Genomic DNA, 26,536 nt, shown 5'->3' on the forward strand with positions numbered 1-26,536 from the left:
CAAAGATTCTGTCTGCTATCACAGATCATGCAATTGGCAATTTCAGATTTGGCATAATATATTGTACAAAACATAGTCATGGGACAGCGCCTGCTATATGCCTCACCGCGATAATATCGGGCTTTCGTTTTGCCGCCGTGGATGTTTGCAGTCATAACACCACCAGCAACTCCATAACAGAATTATTAATATGACGCGCACATTGCATTTAACTGATATTTACTGATTTTAGTGGCGCAGGTATTCCCATTCCATTTGCTGCTGTATGGCTCAGAAAGGTCATCAGTACTCATTTTTTGTACGGTGGCATATAATATCCGTACCCATCCCCGCCCGAATTGGAATACAATGACTGACTGTCGTAATTCTTGGGCGGATCGTCATATATCACATACGTAATGGAGGGTGGTGGCGGCGGCGGGTAGTACGGTTGCTGCGCCGGTGGATATACAACGTTAGCGTAGAACGTACACAGCGGTCCATAAATGTACGTATTAATGTTGACATTATTGTTGTTGTTGATGTTGTTCGTATTCATAATCATCGTTCCCATGTTGTTCTCGATCATATTGGTGATGGTGTTCGTGTTGGTAATCCCGACGTTGTTGTTGCTGATGTTGTTGCAGTAATTATTGTAGGAACCATAGTTGATGTACGTGGACCCGGCATATCCATAATTATTATAACCTTGCGACGCAACGGTTCCCAGGAAAACAAGCAGCAGGGGGGCGATTATAATGGCTATCTTTGCCCACATTTTACTAGAGTGATCGGCAACAGAATCAAGAATCTGAACAATTTTAACGCGGAAGAAAATTCTGAACGTGTTATTGCCATTGTGAATCAAAAGAGAGTGCGGAAGTAACACAAAGATGCTGCGGAATATTGTAGTTAATGTAAGGGATTTGTGGCAATAGCATTTACAATTCGTTCGATGGTCTTATTTGCTCTGATTTTAACGCGCGTGCTCAGGCTCCATGGAAGTCAGTAATTCTTGCGGTTAAAAGCGGCACAAAAGACTTTTACGCATAAACCTATACAACAGATAAATTCCGTTTTCGTACATACGTGATACAGCCTGTACATGAAAGTTTCCAGTATTTGATATGACAAAGATGTGCTTTCTTACCTTGAGATTGTTAAAAATTCGTTGACCTTTACACACAGCATCATTTCAAACTCCTTTTTAATGATTCTTTAAACAGTTTACAAAAAGGTCATATTAATTATTAATGATAACAAGAACAACAAAAGCTGAAAAATCAGGCACCTGCGCTCAAACTTCATTTTTTCTTATAACCCCTGTTATAATACGGTACGTAATTAAACGGCTGCAGACGATATCCACTCCCATAATTCGGCTGTGAGTATCCCACATTAGGCTGTCCATTATAGTACAGAATCTGCGGTGCGGAGTTGTACTGCGGCTGATACGGCGGATAATTATACCCGTAATTATTCCCATATCCATAGTAGTACTGCGGATAATACAACACCGTGGCGTTGAACGTACACAACGGCCCGTAGATGTTGTTGTTGATGTTGACGTTGTTGTTGTTATTGACGTTGTTGGTCACGATAATCACGCTCATCATGTTGTTAGTGATCGTGTTGGTAATCGTATTGGTGTTCTGGATGTTGACGTTGTTGTTGGCGATGTTGCTGCAAAAGTTGTTGTTCGATCCATAGTTGATGTTGACGTAGGGGGAGCTGCTGTAACTGCCACCGTAATTATACTGGGCGTTGGCGGGAATATGACAGAGGATAAATAGGATCCGCCACGCGCGTCCATTTTTCCGGTAAAGCATATTACGACTCCGGTGCTATCAGAGCATGTAGATAATATTCGGTAAAGTAGAATATCCAAATTCGTTATGTAACGATCGCTATCCATTTGAACACCGTTTGCAGAACAATCTTGTACCCAAACCACGAATAGCGCAGTCTGTTAAAAAATTAATTGTGAATTTTAAGATCAATGAACGGCGCAGCGCTGTCCATTGTGAGCGTCGTCGCTCCAATTTAGAATACCAACAGCATCACACTCAAACACAGCTAACTAAAATAATGTCTGCTACGGTTTACTAATGTGTTATTTCCAGTTCGCAGAAATTTTTTTCGCCGTGGCTAGGGTGAATTTCAGTGGCCTATGTCTACATTTACACAAGCGTTTCCAAAAATTTCCTTCATAACGATTTACCATTTTCGAGTTCTTTGGATAGGAAAAAGTAAAGGTCATCGCCGGCGCCGGTACGGCCGGAAATTCCCCGGAGGTGGCGGGTAATATGCATATCCAGGATTCCCGCCACCGCGTGGCGCTTTATAGTAATAAACAATGGGCGGTGGTCCATAACTCTGCGGTAAACTATACCGCGGCTGTGTATAACCACCGGCGTAACCACCGCCGTAACCGCCACCATACCCTCCATAATTATTGGTCGGACCATTATAATACAGCACTGTCGGTGTGGGTGCGCTGTAGCTATACGACGCCGTTTGCGTCGGTTGCACAATCTGCACATTGGCGTTCATCTGGCACAGCGGTCCCTGAATGTTGTTGTTCTGGTTGACATTGTTATTATTGGTCGGGTTGTTGATGACGACGGCCACCGACTGCATATTGCCGGCGACCACGTCGGTGATGGTGTTGGTGTTCGTCGTCATGGAGTTAGTGTTGGCGACATTGGAGCAGTAGTTGTTCATGGAGCCGTAATTAATGTCCACCGTGGGACCGGTGCTGGTTTCATATGACGTACTACTGTACGATGGATAACTGTATGATCCATAACCGTACGATGGATACCCGTAACCATAACCATAGCCGTACGGTGCGTATCCGTAACCGTACTGGCAGCGGACAGCAGGGAAGAAACAGCAATACCAAAAAAGGATTCGAAGGAGAATGCATCGACCATGTTTTGGGATGATGTTGCTATTAAGGTCACGAAAGCGCCAGGAAAAATTGCGCGGCATTTTTTGTCTTTAAGGTCATGGAATCCCTTCCACGAGCTTACAAATGGCTATTAGATTTGTTCCATTGAAATATATGTACTAAAGTATATGTTTTAGTAATAAATATTCAGAGACTAATTCACTAAACAACTGGAATATGGTAAACAATAGTTTTCACTGAAAAACCAAAATCATTCATAGTTACTACATTATTTACTCGTTATTTCGGGTGTGCGGTTCATTTCTTTGGTTTCAACTTGGATTTATTTTGCGCTGCGGGACAGAATTTACAGGAGTTATGCAGCCTTGCATCATATCCCGTTCTGTATGGTATAAGAAATAACAGCTGATTGCTGATATTACTCTAAATTAAGCGTGATACAATACTATTCGATTGGCGTTTAGTACTATGCTGCAAATTTTAGGCTCACTCGTGAAGGTCTGCACACGAACAACAAGAAGCGTTTCCGTTGACATTGGACGGTCGGACAACCAGTGATCTACATCGCTGAACGAACATACTCTGTAGTACTGTACATAGTCAAACTCACTACGATTGCAGCTAAATGCTAATGCTTTTCATAACAACATATTTATTAGTCCCCGGCATCAGTCATATCAGTTCTTTACATTAATTATCTTCTGATGACTTCTACTGCTAATTGTGGTTGCCTTTTGCGCAGTTACTAGTAATTTTACATTCACTTTGCTTTGCACAAATACGAGTACCATATTTTGTTTAGTAAATTTGTCTCGTTTATCTGTAATCTGTAGATGTCTAAACTACCCAAAGTCATACATGGAAAGTGCGAGTCTTGGTAAACACAAACTTCAGAAATGAGCAAAACGTGCTGCAAATCAAAATCAGTACACACTCTGCATCAGTTAGTACGATCATGATACCGGTATTGATGATAGATACCAGCATGTGATGATGATACCATGCGATATAGAGTGATACTGATCTTGTTGTTCTGTGGCTTTGTGCCTTGTGCATGACGTAGCTTTGTGCCCATATTAGCCTACAGCAATTCTGTGACGTGTTGCTTCTCCAGCGTACGTATTACTGGTGTTTAACGAGTTGTGGTGACTTGACTAGCCTAGCATAATTGATATTCTTCAACGGATAAGGATATAATATGAGAGTGCCCGTTTACTGGCTTGGCTACTCGAAAATAAATAAATCAATCAATCAGACCAGCACATGATAGATGCATGAGAAAAAACAAAATAAAAGATAAAAAACCGCTGAACGTCCACAGCTTTGTTACGGCTACAAAATGCGCTTATCAGGAAAACCGATTCTGGCAACCAAGCAGATAGTAATCCACAAGTACTCGTACTCCATAAGGTTGCCTTCATTCTCATATTGTACACCTGCGCCGAACGAGGTCCGCATGCTGTTGTATTCGTCGAATTCAGTAATCCAGTGAACGTCGACAATGGGAATATCACTAAATATATATTTTCTATCTTCATATGTATATCTCAGTGCCACAGGAAGCTCCGATGGGCCATTGGGGAGAGAAGAAAAGAAGCGTTGAAATGGTCACCAAACAAACAACTGATGGCCAAACAAACAATAAACATCTTGTTTACAAACATACTGCATACGACGTGCATTTAACACAAACAATTCGGCGTCACAACACCACCTTATGTTATTGATTTACGATACATCGTCCAACCCGGTGTACCCCATTTGTTTGTTTAAATTTTCCCCACCCATTTCACCCCTTTCTTTGATTAAATTTTCCCCTCCCTTTTTCTCCCCTTTTTTGTTTTTGCCAACATAACATGCATCATTTTTTTGAGTTTATCACTTTTTTTTGTTTTTTTGTTGCTTTAAAGTAACAAGTGAAACAGTTGTTTATCATTTTCCAAAAGTAGCCGTAGCACTGCAATACTGCAATCGGTATTTTTGACGATTTGTGATTTTTTGGTTTTTTGTTTTTTCACGAATAATAGGTGAAACTTTACACTAACACAAAAAAACTCGGATTTTTTGAATCACCACAGTTCTGCAAACAGGACACTGTATCAATCTATCTGAACAGTTATTGCAGCAGGCCAGATGATTACATGGGCGGAATACAACTTGGACTTCATTGTCTAAGCAGACCTTACATTGCACTTTCTCCAGGGGGTTATTTTCTCTTTTCCTAGCCGCATACGCTTGAGATACCTTGTCACAGATCTGCGCTGATTCCTTTGCTTGCTTGGTCTGAACGTCGTAGACATACTGTTCTCCTTTTTGTGCTATGACAAATGGACATATGGGCGACGCTCTGGCGTGCTCTTCCCATGCTCCATCGGTGGGAACCCATCTTTCAAGCTCTCGTCCGCAGTGAAAGCACTGGACGCAATCACCGTTCCCGTTATAAAACCAACCGGCTTGGGCCATGACCCTGGGATGCTGAGCTTTTGATTCAGGCCACTCGGCAAATGTAGAAAAACGAGCCTTGTAATCCATCATGTCTGGAAAGCGCACAGCGTAGCTATAGGTCCCCGGAATAGCAACTGGCGCTGACGCCCACACCTCCACGACGTCTTCTCCTTCCGCAGTAATGGGTTCAGGTGTTCTCTTTGACATTGGACAGTTTGGAAACAGTAATTGATGATGCCGCCTTGGGCTTCGGATTTTACCCCATCCGGACATAATACCGTCACAATATGCGCACTGAACTTCATCCCCGGTTCCACGATAAAACATTCCGGCTAAGGCCAAGTACGTCGGTGGAAGTAAACTATTGTCCCAATTGGTGTGTTTAAACGTAGCCAGACGATGGATCACATTACGCATGTCCATTTTGCTGTTTAATGACAAAAAACTGAATCAATAAAAGCCTGTTTCTAAAACCGAAATCTAAATTTTGCTTGACCATCGTAGTTTATATATAATACCAATAAGGACGAAGCTTCCCAAGTCTCCGCCTTTACACCTTCTAACAAGGCTTGCAGGGGAAAAAAGGCGGAGCAAAATTATCGATTTTTCAGCCAATCGCTACAGTCTTGTGTTGGGAAAAGTTTGACCAATGGAAACCATTGCTTTCCATAAAAAGGCGGAGTTTTGGAGGGATTTTATGCGAATCAAAATCCAACACTTTGCAGTCGCTGTAGTCGTGAGGATATAAAAGGCTAGCGGGTAAACCTTGAATTGTCAGTTGCTTTTCAGTTCCGTAAGAAAAATTGTTTGCTACTTGTTAGTCGCTTTTGCAATCAAAAATGGATTTTGCACGCACTTTGGAGATTTTGGGAGAGCTGAACGGATACATCATCTATAAGGTCAACAATGTGGTAAGTATGTTTTGGAACACGAAAAAGGTCAGTCTTGTTCTAGCTTTTGATCAGGAAACAGACGGTTACAAAGATCATGAAGAGGCGTTCCGGAAAGGAGTGCGTCTGGGATGTAGTGAAATTTCGGACGTCCTGAATAAGTTGAAAGCGGAACTATCCAAGCAGCGATGGACAAGGCAATCACAAGCAAATCTGCGGAAAAGGTCACTCTTGCCGGACCTGCTTGTATGGATGTACTTCTCAGTATCCATCCTAAATATGGGCGGATGATCCGCTTTTCACAACCCGGGCGCTCTTTACAGATTCCATACCGAGGATTTTGGATGTAGCTCGCATTGTACAGGACAGCTTCTGGGGTCCTGAGGAGTGTCCATGGATACGTAGGCTAACAGCATTTGACTTGTGTAACATAATGCACTATTTCGATTTACTATGTTTTTGGTCTTTTACTAATGACAATCTACAGCTTTGTCTGGGATACTTTTAGGTAGCAAAAGAAAATTAAATAGGATAAAAAAAAGGGCTAATGCCTCTATTCGCGACAGACTGAGTAAGAAACGTATATAAAGAATTCGTGCTCATTCTGTCGCGATTAGTGTGTTCAGCCATGGAGATACACAACGTTATTTTGTCCGTCAGGTTTGACAGAAGGATCGACTTGGACGCGATAACCCGTGTTTTCGGGAACGATGCTACTAAGATGAAAAACTTTAACGCCGTTAACCTTCGCTTGAATGGTAACACATTCTGTCAACTGTTTGCGAACGGCAAGGCCATCATAAACGGCGGTAAGTCAGTTGATGAAGCGGAGCAACTGCTGCTCTTTATAAGCTGATGTTACTTCTGCATGATTTTACTTTGGAGATTAAGGTACGTAGTATAGCAAATATCGTAAGCACTTACCGTCATAGTACAAAAGTCAATCTTGCCAATTTATACAATAAAAGCAGAACAATACCGGAAGTAAGTAAGGCATTTTTTGAGCCTGAACTATTTCCAGCAGTTCAGATTAAATTTAAGTATTTAGGAGCCACAGTTAACGTGTTTCATACGGGTAACTGCGTTCTTTTAGGATGTACATCCGTTGTACAAGTGCAGGCAGTTGCAGAAGCGATAAAAACCTCCTGCAGTTAATTAACCAAAACTCCCAGTAATCGTAAAATTTTAGACTTTTCAACGGAAAATTTTCGGAATTTTTGCGGATTTTACAGGTGTGCTGAACTAACGGCTTAAGGTCGAATTATCTGAGGTTTTAGAAATGGAAAAATCACTTTTGATTTTCGTTTTAAAACTCCTTGCACAATTTACATTTCAGGACCAACAATGTCTGGGAAATCAACGTTTACGTTGCAACTCTTGAAAAACGTTTCACAAGTTTCACTCCCGTCCCTACTCGTATTGTTTACGCGTACGGTACGTGGCAAGAAACCTTTTCAACTTTTGACGAATCTATTGAACTTGTACAAGGCATTGATTCCATTATTAATGACGAAAGCTTTTTCAGAAAAGGTGATACAACGCTGCTAATTTTGGATGATTTAATGGAGGAAATAGCATCTGCTACTAAGGCATCCGCGTTATTTACCCGTGATGTTCACCACAAAACGTTTCTGTTGTTTTCATCTCACAAAACCTTTTCAAGCAAGGAAAGAACATGCGTGATATTTCTCTCAACTCACAATATATGGTCGTATTTAAATCTGTTCGCGACACACAGCAAATAAAAACGCTAGCGCATCAGCTGGGCATGCCACACTTGCCAGAAGCTTATAAAAGGCTATAAAGGAACCGTTTGGATACTTATTAATTAACTTACGTCCGAAACCCCCGACAAGGCCCGCTTACAATCGAATATTTTTGGCTACCGAAGAATCTATGTAGAAAAATGAAGCCAGAAGAAATTCTCAAGCTAATCGACGCTCTACGTTTGATGACACCCAGACAGCAGAGAGCGTTTTTTCAATTTTCTACTACTAAACAGGTCGCTGCAATTGAAGAAGCCTGCTTGAACCTTATTAAGCAACCAAAGGGGTTAAGTAAAACACATTTAGCGAAAGCACGTGCTCATGTTGGAAAAATAAAGCGACTAGCTGATCGGAATTTAACGCGTGAAAAAAGAAAAAAGCTTTTACAGCAAAAGGTGGATTTTAGGAGTTCTTCTACCAGTTTTGGGAACTCTTTTAACATCGTTCCTAACAAAATGAAGACTTACGTGTTAGTACCGGAATCAGAATTCGTAAGTGGCAAAAATAGGTCAGGTCCAACATCTACTTGGAAAAGGGCCCAAGAAATTAGCGATAACATGAATCAGCAGCTAATGGTGCGAGCCGCCTTGGAGAACCAACGTCCGGTTACGCGCCTGCCGGTTAGCGAGACACCAAACTATACCATAGAAAGCAATACCTTGCCATCGGAACTTTTGCATAAGCCAGCAACCGTGTCAAAATACGTTGAGGCAAAGCCGCTAATGCAAGATGCATTTTTTCAAACCGGACCTTTGCTTGAGAGCCGTGGTATCCAGGTTAGTACAGCAACAAATGACCAGCAAATTCAAGCAAATTCGTCACCCCAAATTGAGTACGTACAGTCCGAGCCGTTGGTGCATTACGTACAAGTGCCCGCGGACCCAATCGTGCACTATGTTCCTACAACCGTGCCGAGCGAACCTGTTGTCCACTATGTTCCAACCCTTCGAAAACTTTAGTCAAACACGTATACAAATCCCCAAAAGTCCACCAATAACTAAAAGCGTGGTGTTCCAAAACTTCCCGTAACACCATGCCGAAGAAGAACCAGGCGCCAACTATAGAGTTTGCACCGACACCACCAAGCATACAAGATGCACCGCAAGAACCACCAATTGTTGAGTTTCCTCCTGACGGAGTTCTGGATTACGAACCCCATGAAAATCCAGCACTGCCGTCAAATATAAATGCAAAGGCACTTAATTATCAACCAAATAAAGTCTCACTGCGACGAAGTACACGTAAAATTCAGCGTTACCGTATGCTGGTACGCGACTAGCCATCGAGGGACCTTCCACCAGCTTACAGGTTTTAGGTAAGGCGTTGGCTCCAATTAAAACCGCGGTGCGTCGTAAGACTCGCGATAAAACTGCTCTGTTGCCGACGTCTACGCAACTGTCTGTTGAAAATGCCTTAACTGTTCCGGGGCTAACGGGCCCGTCGGCACCCATGCCAATTGAAGCAGCGCATAGAAAAGCTATAACATACAACCCACAGCCTGCGAAAACAAAAAATAATGTTCAGTTAAGTAGCAAAAAGGATGAAGAACAAGAAACCAACACATATAGGCGGAGAATCGCTAGAGCCCCAACGAAGTTCTACGGGCCACCACGTAAAAAACAGCGTACAACACAAACTGGAGGGTGGTTAAACTTTGCTTAAAATGGTAACACTAGATGAAATTTACCTGGATGCCGGGAACCCCGGTAGCCTTGGAGGAGTTGAGCGTCTGTTTAAAGAAGCTCAAAAACATAATTATACACGTCAGCAAGTTGAACAATACTTACAGTCTAAGGACGCGTATACACAACATAAAGCATACCGCTCAAAGTTTAAACGAAGAAAAATTATATCAGTAAATGTAGGAGACCAACACCAAATTGACTTGATGGATATGCAAAAGTTTCGTAAAGAAAACGATGGTTTTAATTACGTGCTGACGTGTGTTGATTGTTTCTCCAGATATGGTTGGGCGGAGCCAGTGAAGTCAAAAAAGCCGCCAGAAATTGCTGCAGCGCTCAGCACAATTTACAAACAATGCAGTCCGCCACTGCGCTGTCAAAGTGATAACGGTAAAGAATTTGTTGGAAGAGAAATGCGTGCATTTTTTAAAGAATGTAATGTAACCTTTTTTACTACTCGAAATGATGATGTAAAATGCGCAATGGTAGAACGACTCAACCGTACCATTAAAACCGTATGTACGTATACATGACTGAAAAAAACACATATCGATACATAGACGTTTTGCCACAGATAATGCAAGGGTATAATAGCACTGTGCATTCTTCAACCGGTTATGCTCCAGAAAACGTTGGAGTAAACGAGAGCAACTCTATCCTTGAACGTATGCTCAGCGAACAAAAGAAATCAAAGGGCCCGCATTTACAGCTGGCGACCATGTGCGAATTGCCAAAAGAAAAACACGTTCGAAAAAGGTTACGAAACAAATTACACGGAAGAAATTTTAAAGTAGTCAGAGTTTTAAAACATAAAAGCCATTTTTGTATGCTATCGAAGACCTAGCTGGTGAAGCAATCGACGGACACTTCTATGCTTCCGAACTGTCAAAATTTGTAATGACTGAGAGGCCATACCATCGCATTTCTAGGATATTAAGGAGCGCACACACAAGGGTAAAAAACAATATCTGGTACGTTGGTATGGCTACGGCCCCGCGTATGACTCTTGGGAAAACGCAAACGAATTAAAATGAGTTTTACTTGACACTGCCATCTTCGGCGTCTCGTGATTTGTATCCAAAAAACTGTCCCGGACATTTCACAACTTTATTAGCCAGGGCAGTGGATCTGGACGGTACCTGGGAAGTTGCGTTATCAGAATTAATACTTCCTCCTATGCAGTTAAAATTTAATAGCGGCTTAGTGGTTGGTATTGCGCGAACTAATTATCCCACTCGGGAGACTCGTTTTTTAAGTGAAAAGCATATCCGGACGAAAACCGGTTAATACACGCTGTTAATGTGCTTTTGCGTGATGGCGCGACGGATGATGAACCAGTTTTATATGGTCATATCGTAGTCAGTGGTAACTCCTCTGAACTAAGTATCAGACCAGACACCACCCTGACGTTCCACGGTGCAGAGTATACCCGTGCTTTAGGTTTGCTGCAAGACTACAGTTATACGGGCAGTGATAGCCCTACTTATGTCCTCCACCCGGGAAACATAATCGCATTGTACACGTCTACTGTGACATCATTGAATACGGTCTAGTGGGGGATGCTATGGTTCCTTTGTTGCGCACGATATCAACGCAAGCGAGCTCGTTTGAAGATACGTGCATCCGTTTTGAAAGCCCTCACTACGTACCTATAGCCCGTCATACGTTCCAAACAGTTGAAATTAAAGTATGCGATGATTTAGGTAATGAAGTGTTTTTCCATCCAGGTACTGCAATAATCAAACTACACTTCCGACTGAAAAAACACTAAAAATGGTACTCCAAGAACTTAAATTCGATGAATCTCGCTACATTCAAATATTCAATCGTCAGTACGGTTACGGAATGCCCGTTTACCGCGGTGCACCAATGACGGGTGGCAGCTTTTGGGGTCGCATCATAGGATTTGCGCGGGGGTTGTTTAGTAAGGCTGCACCTCACATCAAAAACATGATTGCTACCGCCCAACCACACATGAAGACATTTGCCTCGAAAGCGGTAGAATCAGCCATCGATAAAGCTGTCGAGCACGTCAGTGAAAAATACGTCAACAAAGCGGCTCAGGCATTAAGGGACGAAAGAAAAAAATAGTCAGCATTAGTAAGAAGCAACGAGCAATTGACGCGATAAAAGACAAACTGTAGCAATGGCGCTTATAGAAAACGGCTCAGAGCCATCAATGTTGTTAGAGAGTCACTTATTCTACTTACCTTCAACACTAACGGAACGATGGAATACCAGAGATTATTATTTGGGGCCCTCACAAGCCACGACCGACGAATCCAATGATTTTTCATTTACTGTAGCTCCATGTCAGTCGGAATTGGTTAGCTTAGCCGATATTCGATTTACGTGCGATCTTCACGTTACTAATGCAGCTGGAACCATACCAACGGATAGCGACTGTTTGGCCCCTATTAACAACATTGTACACAGTCTTTTCGAGCAAGTTAGTGTTACTCTAGGCGGTCGCAGTATATCGGACAGTAGCTCGATGTATCACATTCGCGCTTATTTGGAGAGCCTTTTGGGTTATACAAAACAAGCGCAGCTAACCCAACTAAGTCTGGTGGGTTCGCTATGGACACTGAAATGTCCAAAGATCCGATTTTCACAGAGAAAGTAGACGGAAAATCATCTTTCCATAGTGAAGGTGCTGAAAAAAGGCGAAAGTGGATACAAACATTGAAGCCACTCCAGTTGTCAGGCAAGTTGCACTGCGACTTGTTTCAGCAGGATCGCCCACTTATACCAGGCGTAGAGTTAAGCATCAAACTGATTCGTAACCGAAAGAATCTAGCGTTTATTGCCGATAGCGACCTGGCAGCACCTAAAGTTGTAGCGATTCGGAATCCCCGATTGCGTATACGCAAATACGAACCAGCTCCGGATTATCTTGCCGCAATGACAAAGCAACTGGTTGGCAATAATGCAAAATATCACGTTGAACGCGTTGCGATGCGGCAGTGTACTCTGATATCTGGTCAGCAACAACACGTGTGGGCGAATATCGTGATTGGACAGCTCCCAAAGGTAATGTTCCTAGCCCTATCACCCAGTCGTTCTTTTGCTGGGGAATACAAGTCAACTCCCTTTAATTTCGATCATTTTAACCTGTCTTATGTCCATGCCGAGATCGACGGCCAGCTGTTTCCCACTCGAGGATACAATTTAGATTATGAAAACGGGGCCACAGCCGAGGCCTACGAAGGACTTTTAGACACACTGGAGCGTTTAGGAGAAGGTCCGGGCGAGCTACCCTTTGATCGTTCGGATTATAATGCTGGTGGCTTTTGTATTTACGGCTTTGACTTCACTCGCGGACATACTGGCCGCGGGGCTCTTCTCTCTAATTAGGCAAGGCAATCTTAACATTAACTTTAAATTTGCCAAAGCTTTAAAGGAAGGAGTGGTGTGTGTTGCAATGTTAGTCTTTGACAACGTTATCGAAATAAATAACAACAGACAGGTTTTGTTTGATTTTGCTCCATGAACAGTATAGAAATCGACAATGCCCTTAGAAGGGATCCAATAGTTCGTGATATTTTTGTTGAGTCTTTCCTTGTGATAAAATTCCTGACAAAGAATTTCCGGGTGCCTACATCGTGAATACGCAACCTAGCACTGCCTCGGGAGAGCACTGGGTCGCATTTTACTGCACTAAACCCGGTACAGTGGAAGCCTTTGACTCGTTTGGACGAAACCCAGCAGAGTATTCTCCACACATCAAAGACTGGATAGGTCAAGACTACATTACCATGTCAAATACGATGCGACAAAGCATAGATTCTACAGTCTGTGGTCAGTACTGTATGTTTTACGTACTTCTACGTTGTCGAGGGTATTCCTATGAAGATGTTATGTCCGCCTTAACCAAGCATAAAGGCGTGAATGACAAATTTATTCGAAAATTTATAAACAAGTACTTTAACCTGCACACTGCGCTACGAGACGATAATTTTATAAGGCAACTAATAAAATGGATAGACCCCAAAAAATAGCAACACTTATCTTCTGGGGTCTTATGATCTCCGTACTACTAATATTCAATGTTCTTGAGATATGCAATCATGTTTCCCGAAAAACTAACCTGACTCAATCCAATGAGATCACTAAACATGTCTTGAACTTGATGATGAGTGATGCCGAATTCAGTAATGGATCGGTGTTTGGTCACTCACCGGCCCTGCCGGTGAGTGCCCAAACACCCTGCCGCTCGCCGCCTCTAAACAAAGCTGTCCACATGATTCCTGACAACTTAGACTTGAACACAAGTCTGGGAGAAAAGGCGGTGCTTGCCGCAGTATTTTAACGCCGGTAGTAGTGCAGTTGGAAATGGAAAGTGATTGGTTGTAAAATGCAGCAACATGCTCCGCCTTTTTGGCTGCACATTATGTGTACGGACTTCAATGTGCTAAACGGTCGCAATATTTTAACTGAGAGAAATGTTTAGCTGCTAGTCTGGGGTACTTCAAATTAGAGCCCTGCAACGGACTGGGAAATCCGATCCACTCCGAACCCACTCCGATTTTCGGACCGGATTGGACGGATTTCAATCTGGAAAATTCGGAGCCGGAGTATTTTCGGAGTTTATGTGCACCTGACCGGATCGGGTTCGGATGCAATCAAGACTCCGAATAATCCGTAAATAAATAAAATTTATTAGTTAATTTTATTGAATTTCACCGGCCTTCAAAACAAAATTTTCGTCAGCTTCGCTTCGCGCGATGCTTCCGTTTACCTTAATTAATTTGGACCGAAGTACCTGCTTTTGTTTAGTTGACTGTTGTTAATTCTCTTTCACTTCCTTTTATTAATTCTCCTGACACTTTTAATATTTTGAGTGTTTTACGATTGTTATGATGTTGTTATTTGTTATTGCCTTATCAAATAATTTTAATATAAGTACTACAGTACGGTTGAAGTTTAAACGCACCACATGTGTTGTGCAGCTCAGTCAGTTTCACTAGGCACCGGCTTCCCATTTTATTTGCAGCACTTGTAATTGGATTAATACTGGAGATTAGGATACCAATAATAATATATTCTAAGTATATATACTATTATTAAATATAATAATATAAAATACACTAAGGAATGCACAAAACTACCATTTATTTTAGTTCAGGGCGTTTAGAAACACCCTCCCTCTAATTATCTGTCCCTATTTTTGAACCTGGCTAATACGTGGGTAATCCGTGGGCTGAACCGCATACAACAAAAAGATCTGATACAGATTTCTGACAGTGAGGATAGAGAACTAACCTCTCCAATTGCTTCAACACTGTAGTGCTAAAAAACTAAATTCACCTGAAAAATTTTGTAAATATAAATCCTCTAGCTTAACCTTTATTATGCCCAAGAAACTTGTACCTGTGAATTCTGAAGTCTTTTGGCTACCGACAACATGGCTAAAATTTTTTTGAATGCCATGTTACGGTACTTCGGCATTAAAATTTTTAACTACGGCATTAAAATTTTTTTAATGTGGGGATGTCTAATAAAATTAAGCAATATTCTTTTGGAAAATTTTTCGGATCGGATCGGAGTGGGTTCGGATTGGCCAAAAATATTTTCGGATCGGATTGGTCGGAGTACGATTTTTAGAATTCGGAGTCGGACTGGGTTTGGATAAAATTTTCTAAGTTTGGATCGGACTGGACGCAGTTTTGTACTCCGTTGCAGGGAACTAAAAGGTAGTGATCGCTCTGCGACTTCAAGTAGTAATAGAGAAAGTTACTTACTTAATTATTGTTAGCAAAATGAGTTCCGTTCGTAGTATAATACAGCTTGCGCGTTTTATTTTAATAGAACTGGTGAAGTGCACATGGTGACAACTTTAATCACTGAATCTAAGACTTAGTATATTATGTACTGTTGCGTACCGTATCCATGTAAGTAAATAATATTTTAGTTTTACAAGGTTTGAAAGTAGGATTTTTCTAATAAAAACATATTCCTTGAGTGAGCGCAGATGCGAAAAGTATATCTTTAATTCTTCATTCATGCAATGTCAATATCCTTAAGCGACCAAAGTGTAATAGAAGGAGGGGGTAAATACACGGGATAGACAGGAAAAACGGCAATAATAAGGGATAACCATTCAGGTGTTGTGCACCATGGCCAGCCGCCAAGGGAAAGCAGTCCAGCGACACTACACAAAATTCATGCTTTGAGACCCGAGCTGCCTTCTCCGTAGACTCCTACGTTATACTCAAACACCTACGTCTTCGAGAATTCAGAATCAAACCGTGTAATCTACATCTTAAAGAGCAAGAAATAATTAACAAGATTTTCGATACCACGCAAGCCGTGATCTGAGAAACAAGACAAGTTAGAGCCAATTCGGTTTCCCATAGACAAAGCAATGGAGCTCCGTGAAAACAAATCATCCAACTCCTATGCTTAGTCTACGAGAAACTCAAATGGTTCAGTCTTGCTTCAGTTTTAATTAGTGGCGAATTATTTCGTATCAAAAATCTTGTAAATTTTTTCTTGTTCTTTCGAGCTATCGATTGTGCGGATTAGTTCTGAAATATGCAAGACGAAGGTGGTTGTGTTTATAGAAGTCTACGGAGAAACAACCTCAGACTGAAGTCTCAACGACTGATCTGCAATGTCACTAGAACTGCCTTCCCTTGGTGGCTGGCCGTGTTACAACACGAAGGGTTATCCTTATTATTGCCGTTTTCTGTCTTTCCGTGTATTTACCCCTCCTTGTACCCGTAATTCGTTAAGGTTTTATATACGAACATTTAACAAATTTCAGTTGGCAATACATCGATATGTATTAACACGGCTGTCGTAACTAGTAACACTCCATGAACTCAAACCTAACCTTTCCAGTACACACATGTCGACCGCGGAGCTGGAAACTTACCTTGTCGACCGAAGCGTAACGAAAGCCTATGTTCAAGACTAATGCAAAATGTGGTGTGTATATGCGTGGCTAACCACCAGCAAATGCACGCATGCACGATGGTACCTGTCACCAAATGCACAGCACGGTTGCCGTATATACTCACGCCACATATAACTCGTAGTGTCTGTACGTCGGTCACCGTCAGGAAATGCTAACATGCACGGTGATATTTGCACCCGGATGCCCACCTATGCACGGTAACCGTATATAATGGCCGGTGGTAATCTCCCCGATATCAAAAGATTACTGTGTTTGCTTTTTGGTAACAATGGCAACATAGCGCTACCGAATGTTCGTGGGGGCATTATTACCTGTCACAAGCGATGGGCTTCATCACCAGTATTGGAATCGTTAGCCGATAGCGACAGTATCAATTTACCGGTTTCCGTTAAACATCTTTGATTCAATATTCTAGTTTGGTGTTGCAGACACAGTCCAGTACCATAATACTGTTCCTGAAACTCTTTTCTTGACACCCTCTGGACTTCTGACATTGTACAACATAACAAAAACTAAGTAACGAAATAATACTAGAAAAACCCCAAATTGTGCAATTTCCGGCAAATATGTCCCCACAGACATTTTTGCAGTGCCCCGATGTGAACCAAACAACCCTGTGCGATAAAAAAATCAAAACGAATTAATATCCCGGTTATTAACAAGTATCTTCTAGAAAATTGCCTAATCGGAATAGCACTCCGTTAGCATTACTAAGGGCAATTTCGTGTAAATGGTAGCCCTCCGGCCAGGTCGGTATCACCAGATTTTTGACATGATAGTATACGGGAACGCTGCTTTTCAGTTCAGTTTTTAGTTTTCTATAAAACGTCACCAGCGTTACTAAATCCAACCCCTCCTACCGCATTCAGCAGATTTACTGTGCCATTGACTGCTTTGCATATTATGTGCATATTGTGGCGGTGACCTTCCACAGCACTGTATGAACCGGCATAAATTTTTCCACTAGAGTTGAAGAAATTATGATTTTGTGTACAGTGTCGAAACATGTATTCGAAACACTTACGTAATTTTATGTAAATGCTTAGCGGCGCCAGAGGCCGAGATTTCACTATTGTCATTGTACTAAAATTATACCAGCTGGGATGAGAGCATTAAATAATCGAAAAAGAGTGCCCACTGTAAAACGGGGTATCATCATTTAGGATATAGTCCTGCTCCGCTTCGATCCTGCAGTGCGCGCAAAAAGTGAGTGCACTTTTCTAGTATGTAGTACACAATACTAAATACTTATTTTGTACATTTTTTATTTTTGCGGTATAGATTTACGAGCTGTACACTCTTCCGCTGCGGACCGACCTCGCGCAAAAAATTGCACAATAAGGTCACAAAAGAACAGCAACAGATATGGTATTGGAGAATAAAAGCATGACCTATTTTTACCGCGTGTGTCACTATTCCTGAAGCAGATGGTTGGTTTGCAAACAAAAGAGTACACTTTTGAGAAACATTTGAAGGAACTATGATGCAATACTGTTTTATTTTACCTTTACTCATATTCTACGTTTTAATTAGCGCAGATCAGATCGTGCATATCCGGAATAAAGATCCGTACAAACCACTATTTAAATCTCACTGTCCCCTAACAACCGCATTAATCATTTTATAATTTTCAAATTGTAACAGAATGCCGCACGGTCGCGTGGCAAAAAAACTAGGGTAGAGTCCTCTCCGCTCCAGGCGAGCCGGTGCAATACTGCCGGTTGGCCGTATTCACCAGGCTATGATTCAGGGTAGCCAAACTGAAGAATCCGCATCTGTATTCATGGCCGGGGTTCTAGAGTATTTGGTTGCCGAACTCCTGTTCCTTGCTGGAAACGTGGCAGAAGTTGCACGTGCCACCGACATCAAGCCGGGTCACATTGATCAAGCCATTCGTGACGATCCGGAGGTAGGTTTTGTAAATACATATGCTACTTGCTTATTACGGTCGCATAAATATTATCATTACACCCTTAAAAATTATCATTAAATATTATAAATATAATATTATAAAATTTATAATAATAATATTTAATATTATCATACTCCCTTATTAAATATTACAAATATTATCATACACCCTTATTAAATCCGGCAATTATTATTATCTACAGTTACTGCAAGTCATGCTGGTATGCGATAACGCAAAAGCTATCTAAAATATTTATAACGCACATATCTGTATAGACCTGTTTGTTGATATTACTTATATGAAATCATAATAATACTTTCTTCTTCGCAGTTTACAACGCTCTTATGGGGTGTGCTCCTGGGATGGTGCGATCGCCATAACCGCCGCTAATAGATTTTGCTCGAGATGTCGTACTGTGTGCTGATGTGCTAATAAAAACTTGTTTTCCTTATGAATTTTTGAAATGATAACAATATTAAAAAACTAAACTTGCTTTAGCTAGTTGAGTGGAATCTATATTCAGTGGAATGTGAATGTTATCCCGTACTTCTGTTTTGGAATAAAATAATTTTCAGGTGTCTCCCACACCTGACAGTCTCGTAGTCATCAGGACCACATCATAATAACTGAACGCGTTACCAAGCCTGTTACAATAAACTGCTTTTGACAGCAAAAAAATCCTGCCGACTTTACAGTAAGCAGTAATATTTTCAGTCACTGACATTAAAATTCGGGCAATACTGTATCTGCACAGTTATCAATGAGAATCAATGAGAACTTAAGTGAGTGTATCAATGAGAAGTTGTACAATCTATCAATGAGAACTTAAGTCGAAATACAGTTGGCTACCATACAACACAAACCGCATCGAAATAGTCAGTAGTAGGTACCTATTTTTACCGTATAGTGTAGAATAACGACGTAGTTGTCCGAAAATCCAGTTCAATAAGATCAAGAAAAAACCCTTGGGTGCCGTATCCTTAGCTTTTCCAGCATCAGTTATCAGTTTCCAGGGTGGTACAGCAACCGTGTTCTCCCTCACAATGTAACGTACCAGGATCGAATACGCTTTATTAGTCTGTCCACTAGCCATGTAAAACCGACGTCCCACAAAATACAGTATGAGTACATTGCTAAGAGGTGTACGTCCATTTGGACCCCGCCAAACAATCTCGTGAGGCCCCAGGGCTTAACTTTTATAATAATTATTAGAATGATAGCCAGTATGAGTATGATAGAATGGGTATGATAGCCTGCTCATTACACAAAAAATTGTAAACATACGGTGAACTACAGCAATAAACAGATTACTGTACATACAAAATGCATACACAGTACGTACACAGTATAACTATACGAGTACATACATAAATTAAACAGACAAAGCTACTGTGTAGAAAATTTATATACAGTAGTCATTATCGTTGCACAAAGTGGTTCTCGTGCAAGCAGTTCTTAGGGCGTCAGTTTACCGATCTGATCATCGCCACGCCTTATCGCACCTGTGATACACTGTGGAGAGACAAAGGGAGTGTAAACATTCCGATTTTACAGCCACTGAGTGCCCATCTCCGCACATAGACACTATTGGGTAGAAAATACGGTGGCCAGCACCGCCTTTTCATCTCTCGCAGTGTATCACAGGTGTGATAAGGCGGAGTAAGGTAACAAAACGGGCGTCCAGCATTAACTGATTGTTATAACTATGTGTATGGCGCGTCGGGAGACATTCCATGAAAAGTAGGTCACCGGACAGCGTCATGCTGAATTAGGTCGGCATATGAATAGGCAGTCCATCTCAAGGAATGTCTCCCGGCGCGCCATGCACAACTTCACTCGAAATCAACAGCCGACGTCTGGATACTTAGTGTGAACAACACCACTGCACTAACATCATTATAATTTACTTAAACTAAACTACTTTATGGTAACATTAATCATAGTTAAATACAGAATACTATTGCGATAGTTATTATTATTGTTTAAGAATTTAAGTTAATAACGTAATTTACTGTTAGGATTATGATTATAACCATATAGCTAACTAAATAAAAACATAAGTTTGTTGTTGTAATGGGTTTAACGTTGTTGTAATTATAGCCGTAATTATTGTTGTGTTCCAGATGTTATTGTTTATTGTAGCTACGCCGAATTATTGATGTTTAGAGTGTTTGTAAATAAATAATATGTCTGTTATTCATAAACAAGATGTTAATGTTTGTCCGGTGACCATTTCAACGCTTCTTTTCTTCTGGGGAGTCGGATCAGGAGGGTACTGTTATTTTCCAGAAACCTTCTAAATAGCTGGTCGGCATTTTGACGCCCGTCACGGCTAACCACGCTGTCAGTCAAATATTGGAAGTTTTCTAGATCTCCCAAATTATCCGAATCCGGAGCGCTCCGGGTTGTGGTGTGAATTTTCGGCTGGATCGGCAGTGACAACCGCTTACACACCCGTTCAATTACGGCATCGTTGCCCTTCAGACAGCCGGCCAGTGTGCTGGCGTCTGTCTTATCGCTGATGGGATATTGATGCTGCAGTCCAAAACCAATGCAACCGCCGCGCGGCAGAAATGTCGGATCGGCCAGCAATTTCTCCATTTCCGCCTTGAACGCCGCGTCGTGTTTGTCAACGGTTTTGGATACCGGTAGTGTGTACTTGTCACTATTGTCAGTGCGACTAACGAACAGGTTGTAGGTCAGGGCGACGCGGTAGCCGGACTGAACAACCGTCACCTCGGGCTCCACGTCACTGTAGAAAGCAGCGTATCCGACCGACGGCTGCGCAACCGCGGCAAGTTCCCGGCCGGAGTCGAATTTCCATTCCTGGACCGAATCAAATTTGCTAGCACGCCGGAGAACTAAGGTACCACCAGTGTGGGGTACAGGGAAGACGATTACCAGTGTTCCAAACATGCTGGTGCTTCTTGGTGTGTCCTTCTGTAACTGGAAGCGACCACTTTCACCTAAGGCAGAAAAGGAGGGCGTTTCACCACCAGGCGAACACAAAATAATACTAAACAGTTATGCAGATTACATAATATCGAATACGAATTTTTCGAACCGCAACTTCACTGCGCTCTGTTTTCTTATAATTATAGCAGCAGAGTTCGTATGTTGCTGACATTGACTTTGTCTTTTCGTTTGCTCACCGTCTACATTCAATTTGTATAGCTCGTATCCCACTGATTTGACACCGCTTCCGCGATCCAGCAAATCATTCCTCACACGCGCCAGAATACTAGTGCTCTCCGGGTCAAAATTTGTGACAAAATCCTGCACATTCAGTCTGCCAGCTTTGCGATAATTTTCGTCATAAACATCCTGGTTATTCATCCTGAATGGGGCTGGGTCACAAGCACGAGCAAGTAATTGCACTTCAGCCGGGGAAGAATGATGCATGTTGATACATCTACAATCGTAATGGCTAATGGTGGTGCGGCGCAACTAACAATGTCGTCACAAAAGTCTAAGCTACTGATTATTTCTGATTTGTAGCATCTTTCGATTACACTTATACATTACATGGTCAGATGTATTGACCGTGCGCTATCCAGATTGCCGTAATACAGAGTGAAATCTTTGACTGGGATGGAGCATGTGCCATACGTGACTGGGATTTGATCGCAGATGATGGTTCTCAAAGATTGAATGGTTTGTTTCAAAGATTTAGAAGCCACGCTTGACAAGTATTTCCGATACCGAGGCCGCCGTGCAGCGCTCAGTAACACACGACAGTAACGTAGCATTAACATTGCGCTGACACGAAAAAGGAAAAAAATTTCTCAAGCTTCCAAAATTGGTAATGAATTTCTGTTCACTACAAGCTCCGCAAGCTAAACTGGCGGGCGAGACTAAAGTCACTACGAGACCGTTATTTTCACGACCAAACCGACAGAATACAGTTACAGACAGCAAAGTTCTGATGCAACAAAATCCTTGTATTGCAAAGCCCTCACGAGTTAACTTGTACCGGCGATTCAATTCATTCAATCTTAACGAGGATGTAAAACTAAAAACTTTTATCTACGGGAAAGCTAGTGCAACGGCCAACTTTGCCCTCTTTTGTCTTTCGAGGGACAAAGGACTGACCCATAGCGTACTTCGAGTTGACCCTCTTCAGGATTTCTAGCAGATCACTCTGGTGTAGTCTTCCATCTAGTATAAACCATGAACATCCTACCTGGGCTACCGATCACTTCGGCCGTTTTCATTTCGGCCGCGCTCATTTCGGCCAAAGATTTTTGGCCGCCACTCACTTCGGCCGTCATTCATTTCGGACGCAATTCACTTCGGCCACAGCACATTTTGGCGGAAATTGGGTTTTCCAAAACTTTTAATATGCACCGTGTAACTACAGAGTAGCTAAGTCCTGACGCACAAAAAGTTGATCAGTTTCTGTTTAGTTTTGCACACACAATTTGCTTGAGCAGTTACTGTCACCATCATGTCTCATATTCCCGATTGTTCTGATTAACACCTCGTCGACCGCCATAACGCCGATGACGCGAAGCCACGAAGTCTGCCGTCACGGGAGACTACTGAAAACATAACTTTACGACATCTAGGAAAGCACAAAAAATGAAAACAGTCTTCATATCTTAAAGAACCTAAGGATAACCTAAGAATACTTATGAAAACATAAGTAAATCGAAAAAAAGAAAAGAAACCATTACAAATCCAAGAAATCCTAAGAAACCTAAGAAAACTAAGGAAACCTAAGAAAGCTAAAGAATCCTAAAAAACCCCATAACAAACCTAAAAAACCACAATAAACCTAAGAAACCGAAAACCTAAGAAAACTGAACAAACCTAAGAAACCTAAGAAAACCTAAGAAACCTAAGAAAACCTACAAAACCTCAAAAAAACCTCAGAAAACCTAAAAACCCTAAGAAAACATAAAAAACCTAAAAAAACCTAGAAAATGTAGAAAACCCAGGAAAAGCTATGATGGCCGAAACGTCCAGTTGCCGAAATGAGCGTTAACCGAATTGAGTTTTGGCCGAAATGAGCCACGGCCGAAATGAACGTTGGCCGAAGTGAACCTGTGCGGCCGAAATGTAACGCGGCCGAAGTGATCGGACGCGTCCTGCCTGATGACCTCCATCTAAAACATTCCGGGAAGCTGTATTTAAAAAGGCAGGCCTGGTACACCGAGGCGCAATGGTGTCATGCTTTATTACGATTTTCGAGAACTCAGAGTGGTTACTACTTACTAATGTTGGAAATCAAGAGTACAGTATTAATAATAGTTCCTGGTGTGTACTACTGTATAAATAGTGTATTTTTATATAGTTCGCGCTGACCTTTATTTTGTGCTGAACGGAAGAATTTAGAAGAGTTCAAGTGTTCAACTAATAGTTCATGATTTTTTCGCGTAATTATTGTAGCCAGGTGTGCATTGCCATTTCCGCTGAAACGTTATTTTATTACATTTAGGTAACTTTTAACTTCTCAAGTCAGGTACAGCACTTTTTGTATTGCAAATTTTATCTGCTTGTTTATCTTTAGTTTCACTTTCGTTTTATTCTGTATTACATAGCAATGTTTTTGGCATAGCAATTCGGTGGAGCTATTTAACGCAGCTATAGACAGCTTCTGGCGCTAGGGATAACTTAATTTGTTTACGATTTATTGACAGCATGGCAAAACTGCCGCTGCGTGATAGCGTGCTCCGTTAAAGTCGTGAACTTCCGAGCTTAGGCAGAAGAACAATTTCATTTAAAGATTAAAAAGAACGTGCCGTGAATCAGGAATTTCAAACAGGAAACAGAGAACAACGACAGAGTACAAAACTTTCGCAACATGCATTAGAATTGATCACAGAACAACAAGAATACGGAACGCCGTTCCACAGCTCAAACGCGTTTCCCAGGAGGACCGATTCTGGCAATTAGGCAGACCGACCCAGATAAATGCGCCGAACCCACACTTTTTTCATACGCGTCCTCATCATGTATTTCATACGCGAATTCAAACCTTATCCTGTTGTATTTCGTAGGACAAGTAATCCACTCAACGTCAACGATGGGAATGTTGTCCATTTCGTTTTTCTTAATTTTATATGTATAATATGCGGAGAGTTCAGAAGGGCCGTCCGGGAGTCGTGCCAGTAGAACTCCTTTCTCCCCTAAAAACCTGGCGAACAGGCTGTCAACATCTTCATACCCGCCACAGGTTACCACGCTGTCAGTCAAATACTGGAATGCTTCCAACTCTCCTAAATAGGAATCAGGATTCTTCGAGGATGCTGTGTGAATTTTCGGTTGAATCGGCAGCGCCAAGTGTCTGAACACCCGTTCGATTACGGCATCGTTGCCCTTCAGGCAACCGGCCAAAGCACTGGCCTTTGTCTTGTTGTTGATGGGATATTCGTGCTGAAGCCCAAACCCAATACAACCGCCGTGCGGTAGAAATGTGGGATTAACCAGCAGTTTTTCCATTTCCGCTTTAAATGCCGTCTCGTGTACGTCAACAGTTTTGGATGCCGGTAGTGTGTGTTTGCCGCTATAGTCATCGCCACTAAGGAATAGGTTGTAGGTCAGGGCGACCCGGTAGCCGGACTGGACAAACGCCACCTCGTGTTCCACGTCGCTAGAGAAAGCAGCGTATCCAACCGATGGCTGCGCTACTGTGGCAAGTTCCCGGCCGGAGTCGAATTTCCATTCCTGGACGGAATCAAATTTGCTGCTGCGCCGAAGAAGCACTGCACCGCCAGTGTGGGGGACAGGGAAGACGATTACCAGTGATCCGAACATGTTAGCGCTTTTTGGGCTGTCCTTGTGCACTTTAAAACAACCACCTTCGCCTGAAAGGTCAGTCCAAAAGAACGTCTGTTCACCACAACGGATACAAATTATTTGATCATCTATCATTTTTAATGTACTGTAAATCCAATCAGCAGAATGCTAATATCGAATTTTAGAATACAGCCATTCTACTCTGTCGAACTTTTCATAAAATTAATGTACTCGTATCTGTACTCGTACAATTCTACATAAAATTTATGTTCGTGACACTCCTGATTTTGGTCGTTTTGGGCCGTTCTTGCATGAATTTTACCACTCACCGCATACACTCAATTTGTACAATTCGCAGTCCACCGATTTGGCAATGCTTTCGCGATCCAGCAGATCGTTCTTCATACGTGCCAGGATACCGGAGCGCTCCACGTTAAAATTGGTGGCAAAATCTTCCACGTCCAGGCTCCCGGCTTTGCGATCATTTTCGGCATACACATCTTGGTTATTTACCCTTGACACCGCTGCACTTAAAAGTAATTCCATTTCAGCGGGGGAAGCATTATGGAGGTGGATTCGCCTAGAAATTTGCAGATGATGCGACCACAAAGTAAACGAAACGTAGAATATATATTAAAAATGTTTCGCAAATTGTGGTACGTATAATTACCGCACTTCTACTTTGCGCCAAAGCCTAAACTTACTCCTTTGCAGCAGTTTTCGGTTTCCAGTGTTTTCACTACTCACCGTGCACCATCAGATCTGCCGTAATACAAGGTGAAGTCTTTGGTTGGGATGGAGCAAGTACCATATGTCACCGGTGCTTGTTCCCGGATGATGGTTCTTAAGGACTGGATGGTCCGCTCCACCGTTGCAGAAGTCACGCTTGACAAGTGTTGCTGATACCAATGCGCCATGCAGCGCTCAGCATTTACGGCACTGCGTCGTTAACATGTGTGTCTCTTTAACGTTGCGCTGACACCAAAAAGATTTCTTAATTTCCAAAAATTCAAAACTCAACACGGTTCTACCGTCTGTTAACTATATATGGAACGTTTCGTACCAAAGAAAAAAACTGGAACGCTTTTTTCCTTCTTGTAGTCACTGTAGTCATCTGTAGACAACCGGTAGACATCCTGTAGACAACCTGTATACATGCTAAGAAAACCTAAGAAACCAGGTGACTACAGTATGTCTAATTGTCTACGGTGGTGTCTACGGGCTGTCTACAGGTACTACCGGTGTATACAGGCAGAGCATCTGAACCTCAGAAGGGCTGCCTGTA

The 26,536-nt window shown here is 42.0% G+C and overlaps 2 protein-coding genes across 2 annotated transcripts; both read right to left on the reverse strand.

The window, feature by feature from the left end:
- Positions 1 to 289: 289 nt before the first annotated feature.
- Positions 290 to 1,808, reverse strand: LOC129592093 (probable serine/threonine-protein kinase clkA). The gene is made up of 2 exons (XM_055488059.1): positions 1,320 to 1,808; positions 290 to 790 (listed from the first exon to the last, which is right to left on the reverse strand). Exons 1-2 carry the CDS (start codon positions 1,806 to 1,808, stop codon positions 290 to 292), a joined length of 990 nt encoding a protein of 329 aa, XP_055344034.1.
- A 22,561-nt stretch (positions 1,809 to 24,369) lies between these two features.
- On the reverse strand, positions 24,370 to 26,168 carry LOC129592094 (uncharacterized). The gene is made up of 3 exons (XM_055488060.1): positions 25,999 to 26,168; positions 25,581 to 25,831; positions 24,370 to 25,319 (listed from the first exon to the last, which is right to left on the reverse strand). The coding sequence occupies exons 1-3, from the start codon at positions 26,166 to 26,168 to the stop codon at positions 24,370 to 24,372; spliced, it is 1,371 nt and encodes a 456-aa protein (XP_055344035.1).
- Between the last annotated feature and the right edge of the window lie 368 nt (positions 26,169 to 26,536).

Source organism: Paramacrobiotus metropolitanus, unplaced genomic scaffold (assembly GCF_019649055.1).
Source record: "Paramacrobiotus metropolitanus isolate TYO unplaced genomic scaffold, Prichtersi_v1.0 Parri_scaffold0000050, whole genome shotgun sequence".
Lineage (NCBI taxonomy): Eukaryota > Metazoa > Tardigrada > Eutardigrada > Parachela > Macrobiotidae > Paramacrobiotus > Paramacrobiotus metropolitanus.

What these genes read in the sequence shown, in the direction of transcription:
- LOC129592093 (XM_055488059.1), bottom strand. Translation starts at nt 1,808, where the DNA reads ATGCTTTACCGGAAAAATGGACGCGCGTGGCGGATCCTATTTATCCTC. An exon ending in GTCTGCAGCCGTTTAATTAC is followed by an intron (nt 791 to 1,319) that starts GTACCGTATTAT and finishes AAAATTGTTCAG; the next exon opens with ATTCTTGATTCTGTTGCCGA.
- LOC129592094 (XM_055488060.1), bottom strand. Translation starts at nt 26,168, where the DNA reads ATGGCGCATTGGTATCAGCAACACTTGTCAAGCGTGACTTCTGCAACG. An exon ending in GGCAGATCTGATGGTGCACG is followed by an intron (nt 25,832 to 25,998) that starts GTGAGTAGTGAA and finishes GCAAATTTCTAG; the next exon opens with GCGAATCCACCTCCATAATG. An exon ending in GTACAAATTGAGTGTATGCG is followed by an intron (nt 25,320 to 25,580) that starts GTGAGTGGTAAA and finishes CTGACCTTTCAG; the next exon opens with GCGAAGGTGGTTGTTTTAAA.